This window comes from Cryptotermes secundus, unplaced genomic scaffold, assembly GCF_002891405.2.
Source record: "Cryptotermes secundus unplaced genomic scaffold, Csec_1.0 scaffold248, whole genome shotgun sequence".
Classification (NCBI taxonomy): Eukaryota; Metazoa; Arthropoda; class Insecta; order Blattodea; family Kalotermitidae; genus Cryptotermes; species Cryptotermes secundus.
The window spans coordinates 891,267-905,586 of NW_019737984.1; the positions used below are offsets into that span (position 1 = coordinate 891,267).

Here is a 14,320-nt window from a genome sequence, read left to right on the forward strand (position 1 = left end):
GAAAATACTGACCGTCTTACAGTGTATACACTTTTTAATCTTATTCTTCTCTTCCACACTACATGTTTCGGCACTAATGTGCCATCTTCAGGTGTCTTTATGCACGTTAAACTATTGTACTGCATGCCACAATGTCTCCATTCTAAAATGACTAAAATCTGTGTTCGTCATATAGGACGATGAATTCTAAATAATAAAACTTTTCAGGATTCTTCCTACGTCGCACTCAAACACGCGAATTACGCCAATCCTCTTTTATGTGAGCATTCCTCCTACATATATTTGACACACACACACACACACAGATCCAGCAGTACAACGCATGCAGTAACAGGAGCAAAACACAACACAGAACACGATACACAAATATATGTAGGAGGAATGCTCACATAAAGGATTGGCGTAATTCGCGTGTTGAGTGCGACGTAGGAAGAATCCTGAAAAGTTTTATTATTTAGAATTCATCGTCCTGTATGAGGAACACAGATTTTAGTCATTTTAGAATGAAGACATTGTGGCATGCAGTACAATAGTTTAACGTGCATAAAGACACCTGAGGATGGCACATTAGTGCTGAAACATGTAGTGTGGAAGTGAAGAATAAGGTGAAAAAGTGTATATACTGTAAGACGGTCAGCATAAACCATGGACATGAATCAGTGTAACAGTGTAACATTATAAAAATACATTATTAAAATATCTGGGAAACAAATCTTACCAAAGGGGGCAAATTTATTTGTGTTTCTGGACAGATCCCATTAGCCTTCGAGACGGAATAATATCCATGCAATATAAGCTCATATTTTTTTAGCTAGGACAGCGCAGTCAGTATAGCAGCTGGTTACGGCTGGACGACTGAGGGGTCGGAGCTCGAGTCCCGCTAAAGTCAAGAATTTTCTCTTCTCGACGTCGTACAGACTGGCTCTGAGGCTCACCCAGCCTCCTATCCAATACGTACATAATGCTCTTTCCCTGGGGGTAAAGCAGCCGCGGCGTGAAGCTGACCACTCACCTCTAGCTAGTGCCGAGGTAAAGAAAATATGGATCTATAAATCCACTCCCCATACATCTTCATGACTTAGTGCTTAATTAGTTAAGCACAGGGACAACTTTACATTTTACCTTTAAGCTCATATTTAACCAAAATATTTGGGCGTAACATCTCGCATGCATATTCTTCTGAAACTGTGTTAGTATAAACGGTAATTTTGTTTAGAATCGAAAGATATGATGAGTAATTTCCAATTAATTTTTCTGTCCTTGGCACTACAGCCCCAGTGGGCCTAGGCCTACCTCCATGAACTTCTCACTTCGAATATATTACGAAAATTCTATTTTGCCTGACAAGTGCACGAGGTTGATTCTTTTCGAAGTTCGCGTTATTAAAACTAGAACAGAAATTCTGGAAGACGACAGAATGGTACTTATGGTGGAAGGAAGGAAGGAAGGAAGCAGTGATACCCTAAGATAAGCTTACGTGCATAACGATGCCTATCTTTTCCATCTTTGTGGAAGGTTCACGTGCTTATTTTGACAAGACGCCTGAAAGCCGGAACAGTTCACTGTTAGGCAACGGATTGGTAAACACATTCCCGCATAAACGAACGCGCGCTACAATAGAAGAACGGTGTTTTCTGTGGTCAGCGTCGCGTTCGTTGCTGCGCAATGGTACGGCAAACACATCTCTGCAACACATAACAATAGAGGAAGCGGTGCTTTTCTTTTTTCTTTTTGGAGGCCACCCCGAGGGTATATAACGAGAATCTCATGCCGCTAGAATTAGAACTGTATTCCGGAATTGGGTGTTGCAGCAGAGAACTGAGTTATGGCGCGGCCTCAATTGGGGTAAGTTGTTGTAAAATGCTTCTGTTAAAACAGAAAGCATGGGCATCAGTTTCTGCGCATCTTTTTTCTACCCTGGTAAAATTAATGACTATTTATCAACTGCATAGGTTATAGGCCTATACTATGTGCCTAGAATACCTCTGAGTGCGTGTCATCATTAGATAATGACGAAGGTTTAAACGTCATAGGTAGAAAGTCATCAGATTATATTTTCGGCTAAGATGAAGACCAAAATCGCGATGGCGGATATCTCGTTGAACACACAAAAATTTTCTTCTGTGAGATGTACTCTTCTCCAAGCGTAATTAGAATGATCAAGTCAAGGAGGATGAGATGGGCAGGGCATGTAGCACGAATGGGGGAGAAGAGAAATGCATATAGGATATTGGTGGGAAAGCCAGAAGGAAGGAGACCACTGGGAAGACCAAGGCGTATGTGGGTGGACGATATTAAAATGGATTTTAGAGAGATAGTGTGGGACGGTATGGACTGGATTGATTTGACTCAGGATAGGGAACAATGGAGGGCTCTTTTGAACATGGTAATGAACTTTCGGTTTCCATAAGAGAGTGGGAAATCCTTGAATAGCTGCAGATTTGGCTTCTCCTCAAGAAGATCTTATCTCCATAAGTAACTAAGTAAGAGGTTGCCTACGCAAGATATGACGCAACCCCGAGAGATGTTTTAGACAAAATTTAGTAATGGATGGTGAAACGAAAGGATACGTGAAAAGCAATCAGAGTTTATTTTGAAGCATTGAACCAGTATTTTTCTAAGCAGACTAAAGAAAATTAGGAAAATACTCAGGACGGGTACATTTTTTCCAAGGCCTCCACAACGGGGAAATTTTGTAAAATTTTTACAACCGATTATTAGCTACGTAATTTCATGGAGAATTTAGAATGTCATACCAAGAAATAAATTATTTCTCTGAACTGGTTACGTTTACCATATATAATTCGTGAAATTAGATGACTGAAAACAATATGTTAGGCCTAATATATATCTGTCTTCATCCTTAATTCATTACGCCATAACTCGACGCACCAGGACAGTTGTAACCACGCACGCATGTCACGCCTACTGGCATTCATTGAATGCGACTGGTTTTCAGACTGCTATATTATAAGCCAAGCCCTTCTTACATAAGCAGACTTATGAGAATCAAATGCAACAAAACTTTCGCAAACACATGGAAATAACATGGCTTCTACCTAACAAACTAATTCCAAGGTAAAGCGATAAAAGCAAATGTAACATGACAATGAGCTTCAAATTGTAACATGCGAGTATGTAAGAGTATCTCGGCAAATAAAAAATAAAATACAACATGAATTACCGTAGAAACGGTGCGTAACTGATCCCGAAGTTTGTGGCTACGTAGTTACAAGCAGAAGCAGCAATTCTCTCCTGAAATATATTACGACCATGAAAAAGTAAAACTGTGTCTACTCTTGAAATGTTATATTTTTTCTTGCAAACATTAAATGAACTTGTAAGTTTTGAGGTTTTCACGGCGATGACTATGAAGAAAGTCGTCTTCTGGGATCTGGCGCCGTGTATTCTTGGTTTTAACCGACGTTTCGGAGGAACATATCGCCTCCATCTTCAGGGCAGTTGAATTGCGTTGCGAATACAGAGAGCAGTAGCTGCTGGGCTGATCGGTGGTTGTGAAACACTTTCGTAAAGCCGTCACCGGAAAATGTGAAGGGAATGGAAGGATAGTATTACAATTATTCTTAGCGATTCAACATAGGTTCATAACTGAATTTAGTGGAAAATAACCGGGAATATTGGAACTTAAAAAGAAAGCTTATACAGTACTTTAAAATTATCTTTGGTTTTCGTTTCACGATTAACTATTTTGTGTTTCTTGGATTCTGGAGGAGTGATTAGGAATGAAAAACTAATCACATGATTTTCATAGTAAACATTGACTACATCATGATCATCATCGCCGTATCCAGTGGCTGCGATACGTCGTCATAATTAGGAATGATATGATAATAACTTGGATTCAGGCTATAAAATGTTAAAACTAGTTCTAATGAACAGAACCCCCTCTTGGGACAGTAGCAGCCACTCAGCTGATCAAGAAATTCCCAGCGATTTACGCAATCCGAAAATTCATTACCCTGTTTAGAAAAGCAAGTCAGGGGCCACTGTTCACAATGCATAAATCCAGTCCAAATTTTTACGTATTATATCTTTAATATCAATGTTAATATTAACATCCTGTCTACACGTAAGTATACCAACTTGTCTCTTCCCTTCAAGTTCTCCTACTTAGACAGTCTGTGCATTTCTTCTTTCTTCCATGAGCATTACATGGTGCACCTAACTCTGTCTTCTCTACTTCATTGCCCCCAAGAAGGGTGCAGTGGTCCTGACGATGTAGTTTTCTCCAGCCTCCCGTTACTTCGTCCCTTTGAGGTTCATTTTCATCAGCAAGAGGTTTTCAAACACCCAAAGGAAGTTGAGATAGTTTGATATTTCAGGTGAACCAAACACCCAAACGAGGATAAAATAATTTGCCATTTCAGGTGAACAATGGAATAACATGGTGACTTCAAGATGCATCACCTTGACATCCACTTATTCAAGTTATTGGCCTTAATGCGGACATTAAAAAAACAAGTTCACAATCTCACATACGCGGTTTCACATCCATCCTTACACCGAACCAGATGGAAATGCAGTTTATGAACTTTTGTGGTAAAAACAAACCCTATATTCTTCACTACTAAGCTAACTGGAACTTGGTAACCTTCAGTTTGTTCCATTCCGTTCATGTTAAGTGCAAAGATCTTCATGCTCATAATTTCATATTACATTTTCAGATTAAGTTTACAGAGAAACACTCTGAAAAATTTCAAGGAGTGATAGTTTCCGTTACATTGAAATTTCCTTAAAGTAATTGTTTCTCAGCCAGAAAATTTTCCCCCGTCGGTATTTTCATTGCCCCTTCTAGAGACGTCTGCGTTATTGGTGTAGATAAGTCGAACACTTTATTCGATGTTTTACTTTGAAATTTGGAGGCACAAACAACAAGATAGGATTTCTAAACCACGGCAAATTTTAATACGGTTACGGAATTATTTTAGGTCCGTAGCTCACCTTATTTCTGTCACCTACGTGAACTTTTCCAGAGATCCGCATAAAGGACTTATATATGTACACATTTTATGAACATAACCTATCTATAATGAGATTTAAGACAGTGTATATTTTATATACTAGGAAAGGTGATGTGTGTTTTAAATCTTAATAATGCATGGAGTATTATTTATATATGCACCTACGTAGGCCGTTATTAATACGACATTATGCATAGGTGTATGAATTTGTAATCCTCTTTGAAGATCGTAACCTCATAAAAAGTGACGTACGTGTGAGCTCGAATATTGCATTTGCACAGGAGAATACAAAGATTTCTATGCGATACTGGCTTCTTCCTAATGCATCCGCACCTACAGGTGTTAACTGCATTCACCTGTTGTGCAACAGGCACTTAGCAGTACTAAGAGAAAGGACACAGGGAATGCCTGGTAATTTTATTCAGCAATTAAAATAACTTTGATTAAGCTGGAAACATGGCCGCGCCATAGCTCAAGCGGTTAGTCTCTGGCGTCCCACGGCGGCGGCCCTGGTTCGGGTCCGGGTCTTGTCAAGTGGGATTTGGGGTGGACAAAGTGGCGCTGGGGAGGGGTTTCTCCGAGTTCTTCAGTTTCTCCTGTCAATCTTCATTCAACCAAATTCTCCATCATCATAATCACCCGGGGCAGGCTACAATAGGCAAATCAGTGGCCGCTGCGCCGAGTGGACCCAGTTGGACTCCACGAATTAAAAAAAAAAGCTGGAAACAGCCCTTTCTTCTTCTTTTTCCTTGAATGAAGTGGTTTGAGCCAGTGATTCTCCACCTTTTTATCTTGCGTCCCACTGGTAATTTTACAAGAAACTGTAGTGCAACCATAACGAAAACAAATCTTCTCTTTTCCAAGGAATTCATTTTTACATCTCTTTACATTTTAGCGTCTTATCAACAATAATACAAAGTTTTTGAGAACTTAAAAGTTGCAATAATGCTTTGACAATAAGTTCTGTTACCACAATATAAAAATATATTTCTATCAGCTGAAGTATATTAATCTATCTTTATTCCTCTAGCTCCCAACTGGAGCACAAGGCATCCGTGAAACACTTAGTTTCACTTCAGTTTCTTAATGTTATACGAGTACAGGCGTTAGGACTCCTTGGACGAGTGATCAGCCTGTCGCAAGGCCGCTAGCTACACATAAACACAGAATAAATGCAAATATTCATGCCTTGAGTGGTATTTGAACCCACGACTGCAGTGTCAGAGCGAGCGAAGACATTCATGCCTTAGACCACGCAACTACTGTGTTCGGAGAGAAATATGATAAGAGTGCAACATTAATGGAAAGCTTTTACTTAAAATGCAGGAACTTTTATGCAAGAATGAATGCATAGTGGGTAGGCCTAGACCGGCTCTTGCACACGTCCCTCTGTTCCAGCCCTTCAACAATCCTGCAATTAGAACGAAGTGTAGTATCTCACAGGGGCGACCTCGTAGCTACCTGGCTCTATTCCGCAATGGCCCAGGCGACGAAATCTTAAGTAGCTATAGCCTCATAGACTTGTAGGATGTGTGTGGCTGTTTATCTTTGGGCAAATGAGAATAGTTGCCAGTCTCACTTTGAAGAGGCGTTCTTTCAGGCGACAGTGCCTTGATAGTAGTCCTGTCATCCATTGTAACTCGTTCCTGTTTAGTTTTAGAAATTCATTGGTTCTTTTGACTGATGGCTCTTGTAGGAATCCCTTTGCCTGTTTCAGGCATGTTAAGGAATCCCACTACTTTTTATTGTCCCTGCCGAGTCCCTGACAGCCTTCTTGAAAATTTCTGATGAATTGCTGCAAGCTGACTCAGGTCTTTTTAATGCGAACGTGTTATATATTATTTTGGAGACCTTACGTTCTGGTCAGCAGACCGTTACATTCCACAGGTTGAGAAACCTTGGTGTAACCTATGCTGATGGCCGTGCCATAGCTCAAGCGGTTAGCCACTGATTTCCCACCGCCGCGACCTGGGTTAGAGCTCAGGTCAAGTCATGTGGAATTTGTGGTAGACAAAGTGACGCTGGGGCAGGTTTTCTCCGAGTACTTCGCTTTCCCCTGCCAATCTTCATTCCACCAATTGCTCCACAATCACCCTCACCTGTCATCTGGGGCTGGTACAATAGGCCAGAAGTGACCGTAGTACAAGGGACTTAGTCCCACCCCACTAGCAATAAAGAAAATTAAAGGTAAGAAAACCTAGCACATATGGAATGAAAAAATATGGCATACCAGCTGATCAATAATGCAAATAAACATAAAACTATTTGCCACCAAAATTATATCTACGGCAACTTGCGAGAATAACTTTCAAACAATGAAACATCTCTTAGGCAATAAATGAATTCAAAAGTTAAATATTTATAATACTTTACCTCAGGCTACCTAAAGGTAAAGCTATCCCTGTAACAGGCTGAGAAGGCCCATAGGGTTCTGAGACGTCGAAGCTCCCACAACTAGGTAATCGGCTCATAGATGACGGTAAGGTTGTCAGCCTTAAGCGCCGGCCGCCCTTTACCCACCAGGAATATTTCTGGTACTCATTCGTGTCAGAGGCTGAGTCGACCCTAGGCCCATAGTGTGGCTGGAAGGATTAGGTAAATTGAAAAAAAAAAATTCAACTCATCGAGACTCGAAAGCGCGACCTTGGGGCATGTAGCATAATGCCTGAACCAACTATGCTACCGCGTGCAGCAGGCTAAGGAAGGAATACTGAAATAGAGCCATGACACTACAATAAAATAAATGTCGTTATTAATGGAAATTTCGGCAAAACAGGATCAAAAATACACATAACAGAAGAATAAATTCGAAAGACGGTAGTGAGGCAGTGCAAGTGAGGTATTTATGCCTGCTTTTAGGCATCATAAGACTGCATCACCAACGGAAAATATGACATCACTCAAACTGAAGACTATCAATTGAAACTGTCCACATCAGACGTAGAGCATGGGCATAAACAGAATGCCACGGAAAGTCCTGAAGTGCAAACCCCTGGACATCCGAAGACAACATGGACAGACTAACTACACTCAGATAATTGCCATAGCTCAGGCTGGAGACCCAGGTTCAGTCTCAGAGAAGTCCGTTTGGGATTTGTGGTGGACTATTTGGAGATTCTGTAGGATTGTGTCTTACAAACTAGACATTATATCATTACACTAATGTGTCCACGCCAACATCTGTTAAGGAGCCGAGATGGGGCAGTCGATATAGCGACTGGCTAAGGGCTGGACGGCAGAGGGGTCGGACTTCGAGTTCCAGTAGGATCAAGAATTCTCTCTTCTCCGCGTCGTGCAGACCGACACTGGGACCCACCCAACCTCCTATTCAATGTCTATCGGGGGGACTAGTCTCAGGGGTAAAGCGGCAAAGACGTGAAGCTGACCACTTACCTCCAGCTAGTGCCGAGGACAAGAAAATATGGATTATACATCCACTCTCCAATACGTCTCCATGGCGCAGTGCTTAATTAAGTACACGGACAACTTTACCTTTACCTTACCTACATATGAAATCTGGGGGCTGGTATAATGAACCCGCTTGCTGCCTATCTACCTAGGGTATCCGACCTTACCACACCACATGAATAAGAAGAAAAACGACACGTAAACAGTTTTAGGAGGGGGCACGCGGTAATGTAGTTGGTTGAGGCACTATGCTACAAGCCGGAAGGTCGTGGGTTCGATTCCCGAAAAGGTAACTGGTATTTATTAATTTATCAAATCCTTCCAGCCGCAATATGGTCCTGGGGTCGACTCAGCCTCTAAGTGAAATTAACCAGGAATCTTCCTGGGGGTAAAGAGAGGCCGTCGAGTAAAGCTGTCATCATTGCCGCCATCTATGAGTCGACTGTATACAAAATGTGGGAGTCTCGACGCCTCACAGCTCTATGAGCATTCATGACCTGTTACAGTGATAGCTTTATTATTTTAACAGTTTTAGGAATAAACAATTACACGTAATATTGCATAGTTCATGATGATGGTGGTGGTGATGATGTTGATGATAAAGTAAAAATACACACAAGCAAGAATTCTTTCGAAGGAATGGAGTTTTAAATAAATACACCCTTAAACCTGAGTCACATGACCACCATTTTGTTGCTTCAGAGGCTGACAAGCTGACGTATGCAAAGTCAAAGGAACGAAAAAAATATTTATGTGTTAAAATGATATCTTCATTAAATCCGACTAGTACAGTAATACTCACGATGAACTTGCGGAGGTGAAGCACCTTTGGTGATTAGCAGCTCTATGAAGAAAATACCACAAATATTGCTTACGAAATTCTGTCTTTTCAGATTCCATTTTACTTGCTGCGATAAAGCAGAACTGAGTGCAGCTACTGACGGGAGATATCGACACACAAACTACTCGCAAATTGCATTCAAATCACGCCAACTCAACAAATTATAGTTCGTACGTACGCGATTACGTCTTGGGGCGCCAGAATGCTTAATTTGCGTGCAACTCACAAACATTACACAGACTATCCGACGACTCTACGGGGGGCACGCGGTAGCATAGTTGGTTGCTACAAGCCTCAAGATCACGGGTTCGATTCTCGATGAGGTCGTTGGGTTTTCAATTGACCTAACATTTCCAGCCGCACAATGGTCCTGGGGTCGATTCACCCACTAACAGAAATGAGTACCAGGAATCTTCCTGGTGGTGAAGGGCGGCCGGTGCATAAGGCGCACAACCTTACCGCCATCTGTGAGCGGATTGTCTAGAAAATGTGGGAGCCTCGACGTCTCACAACCATACGGGCCTTCATGGTCTGTTACAGGGATAGCTTTACCTTTCACCCGAAGACCCCAGGACTTCCGTCCTTAAGTATGGTCAAAATGGTGCAAATATTTTCCGTAATTATATGCCTTCACAAGAAACGTCATAGGCTAGCGCACTTTTCCCAAATTGTGTTTCGAGTATTTGTGGGTATAGTGTGCGAAATGTTTCAGTGGATTTATCAAAGTACGCATGTGCACTTGAAGGTGTAAGTAAAGCTGTACCTGTACTTAATTAGTTAAGCACCATGCCGTGAAGGCGTATGAGGGAGCGGAGTTACAGCTCCACCATTCTTGACCTCGGAGCTGGGTGGGGGGGGGGTAGTCAGCATTATGCCATAGCCGCTTTACCACGGCGGAAAGAGAACCCGGTTCCCATTGGATAGGAGGCTGAGTGCGTCTCAGTGCCGGTCTGGACGTTGTGAAGAAGAGAAAAATCTCTTGCCCTACTGAGAATTGAAACCAGGCCTTCCAGTCCAGAATCGCCGCTATATCGACCGAGCTATCCTGAAGTAACACCGGCTGTACCGCTCTATTTATATCTTAATAAAAATGTTATTTTCTGTGGTTTATTGTTAAGTGCACAGTTCAGAAGAGAGATCGATTGGAAAGCATCATCAAGTGGCTGGAAAAGTCATGAGAAAAAAGAAATAAGAGAACTTTTCAAGCAAAAGTTAATTTGAAGAAAGCAGTCTTCTGGGATTTGGCACCGTGTATATGTGGTGTTAACCGACGTTTCGGAGGAACGTATCGCCTTCATCTTCAGGGTAGAAGGAAAAAATACAAGAAATCTGCAAGCGAAGAGACCGTGAGAACCGATAAAAGCAGACGGGTTTGGTTCTCTGGCTTGTCCCCGTTCAGAAGGAATTTTAATTACGATTTTTATATACAGGGTGTAGGACTCTTCGGACGGGGGATGAGCCGTATCAAGGCCGCTACCTACACAGGACAGAAGAAACCCGGACGGACATTCATGCCTCGAGTGAGATTCGAACCCGCATTCCCAGTGTTTGAGGGGGCGAAGACATATTGTGTTTAGACTGCCGCTGCCGCTATGATCTGCATCTGGCTATGTCTCGCAGAAAAGTTTGTCGGGATATGAAGACAAACGGGAAAATAATCCTTCCTGCCAGAAGCCATTCAGTTAACTGGCTGACCTCTTCGGGCTGTTAAATGAATAATGCCAGTGTTTTGGCTAGGCACGCTAAACACGCGGGAGATGGAAATGCATATATAATTGAGGTCGGGAAATCTAATTGGATCACTTCTAAGAACTTCGTCATAATTCAGAGGATAATACCAAACTGTATCTTAAAGAACTGAGCAAGTACCTGGAGACATAGCAGTTGGCACATGCTGTAGACAGAAAAGCAATATGGGCAAAGGGGAACTACAGCCATAGCCTAACTCAATTTTAAAATTATTGTTGATAGGAACTTCCAGCTTCTGAATGGCAAAAGACTACATTATTCAGATCATACATACATTTGAGTGGCATGAAAACCTACCTAACGAATGGGCTACGTGACAAATTATGTTTCTGAGTGGTTAACAAAGGAAGACGTCCTATGTATTATATACGTAGTAGTCCAAAGCAATTTGTAGAAGAGGTTAAGTAGTCAGAATTACTGGGTTTTTGGACTTTTTCCAACGTCCCATGTTCTAGAATGTAGAAAATGCGACTTTCCTGAAATTTGATCTGTTTCCTTCCTCAAGTTGGTGGGAAGACACCTACTCAGTTGGGTTCCTTAGAAAGAGCTATCCTCAATCTTTCTAAGGGACCTAACTGAGTACGTGTCTTCGTCCCACTTGAGGAAGGAAACAGATCCAATTTCAGAAACGTTGTGTTTTCTATTTTCTAGATTACCGGACGATGGAAGGAGTCCAAAAACCCAGTAATTCTGAGTGTTATACTCCATTGTCAGAACCCTTTAGAATCCGCATATGAAACAGCATTCACTGGAGCTTGAGGTGCTGTTGGGAGAGACAAATAATGGGAACAACAGCAACATGTATTGGACCCCTGAAAGACAGATCGATGCTCTCGAAAGAAACGTTTGTGTAAAGCGAAATATCCGACTCGGGAATGCAACTTCGTGTAGGAGGGAGATTAACAGATAAGATTAGTGATTTGTATTTTCTCATTTGATAAAGAATAAAGCATTCTGGGAAGGGTACGCCTAATATAGCAATTCCGGTACTTTCATTCACTTTTATTCAATTATTTCGAAAAAGGCTAAGTTTGTGGAAAAGTGCATTATAAGAAAATATGTTTTATTCTTCTCTATGTATATTCAGAAAATATTTAGAAAATTCGCTAGAAATTCAAGCAGAAACAAATGTACCTCTTGATGGAAAATGTTCTTTGTTGCCAAATATAGAATTTTAACCGAAATAGAAAAATATGGACAAATTACTAGAACTTTCCAATATCTAATTTAATGAAAATTCATTGAGTTGTTCTCAACTTGTTACGTGTTCAGAAACAGACAGGCAGAAATGTGATCATGCCAATATGCTCATTTTGTAACTTTTCTTTACGAACAGTCATAAAATACCAGAGAGTGAAAACCCGCAAGTGAGGTTGGTTTACGCATACCGTTAATTTGTGGTCATAATACATGCAAAACAAAATGTTGCAGTATCAGTCCTCCTTCTCGACCCATTTAAATAAAAAATAAATTTCTGGACGCCTACTTTCTTTCATTCTTCAATAACGAACTACCCCCCTGCGAAAAAATCACCCTTGAATAAAACGGATATCACAACAACGATACAGCTCTTCTATCCATCTGCGATACTGTACCTGAGCACGTGTATCCGAGTATGCCAGCGCAGTGGTAACGCGTCTGACAGGGTAGAGTGTACTTCCAGGATAGAGACTACTAGTGAGTAGTAGATTAAGGGAAATCGAGTCATCAAACTGAATAAGTAACTAGACACAATAATCTAACAATCTCAGATGTGAAACATCCAAGGGATTTGACGCCTGAACTCATAAGTGAAACTATTGAGAAGAACTATTTGAACCGAAACTGGTAAAAACAGGTCGCGTCAACTGTAGTTCCAGATACTTATTTGGTATGCCACTAACACAGTACAGAGACGCTGTTTCCATGTACGTCTTCAGGCTTGGGACTTGGCTTGTAGCCTAGCGCTCACAGTGGGAGCTGTGTTTGTTGCGCGCATCTTCATATTGTGCCAACCAAGCTACGACTGCGCATTGCTTTGCCTGCACAATAAATTTTACTTTGCACGCGTATAAAGAACCATGAAGACAGATAAATATGTCACTTGGATGAGATCTGAGGTTTTCATGGCGGTAGAAATTAAGACTGGTTTTCTGGTTTACGTCACAGTTTATTTCCGTAGGTAGTTAGACATTAACAGTGACGTAATCCAGAAGCTCACACAATATTCAGTCTGACACTTGCCACCTTGCTACGTGTATCACTAATTCAATCAGATTTTTCTATTATATTGTTACATGTACACCCATTGCTATGCAATGAGTTGGTAAACAAGTTCCCGCGAGGACAGCTTCTTCTTGGTAAATACACGTAGTCTGTTGCTAAGTTACGTAACAACAGATGAGGCTGTTTTCTGTGTGTTCGGCGGCAGGAGACAGTCGAACAATGGTGTTATGCAATCCGTTTCTAAGCAACGGAACTGTAAACAAGTCTACAATAATAAGTGTTCTGTATGGTATCCGTGCCGAAATTTTACAGGGGAGAGGTCTTAGCCTAATTAATGGTCACCAGTTCGCGATTTACACATGACTTTCAAAATTCCGTACGTATATGGTTTACTTACTCATGGAGCTGAGCCCTTCTGGAGGAGCCGCCAATTCTGCAGATACTCAAGAATTTCCCAGCATTTTATGGAACCCGAAGGTTTATTACCGTGTTCATAAGAGCCCTCCACTGGGCCCTATCCTGAGCCAGATCTATCCAATCCATACCATCCCATCCTATCTCTCTAAGATCCATTTTAATATTGTCCACCCACTTATGCCTTGGTATTCCCAGCGGTCTCTTTCCTTCTGGCTTTCCTACCAGTATCCTATACGCATTTCTCGTCTCCCCCATTCGTGCTACATGACCTGCGCACCTCATCCTCCTTGACTTGATCATTCTAATTATACTTGGAGAACAGTACAAGTTAGTACGTATATGGTTATATAAAAAACTGTAAATATCCTTTAAATTATGACAAATGACTTACCACTGCAGACAATGACTGACAAAAGACAGACACGTCCTCTCGTCAGAGAGGGCGTCCCACGAAAATAAGGCCGAAACTGTCAAGCAGTAATACATATCTGGTCATAAGTCCCAGATTGTGCTCGACACTAAGACTGACTGACCGACTGACCGTCAGTCGCAATGTGACTTTGATTAATCAAAGGTTTTATACCGGCATTTCCTCATGGAATTGAGGAAAACCACGAAAAGACGCAGTGATAGTAGCCAGTGCCCCAGCTGAGATTCGAACCAGAACTCTGTAGAATACAAATCAGAAACGTTACCGCTCGAGCCAATCTGCTAAGCT

The 14,320-nt window shown here is 41.5% G+C and overlaps 1 protein-coding gene across 4 annotated transcripts in view; it reads right to left on the bottom strand.

Annotated features, from left to right (window-relative positions):
* LOC111870588 (sodium- and chloride-dependent GABA transporter ine) overlaps nt 1-14,320 on the bottom strand; it is a 134,394-nt gene that overhangs the window by 48,326 nt on the left and 71,748 nt on the right. Inside the window, exon 1 of one of the 4 annotated variants that reach the window (XM_033753904.1) lies at nt 9,193-9,303. The exons of the other annotated variants lie outside the window; for them this stretch is intronic. Within the exon in view, the coding sequence (XP_033609795.1) occupies nt 9,193-9,290 (98 nt within the window). The 5' untranslated portion in view covers nt 9,291-9,303. Of the gene's footprint in view, nt 1-9,192; nt 9,304-14,320 lie in introns of those variants that run through there. 4 annotated transcript variants of the gene reach the window in all.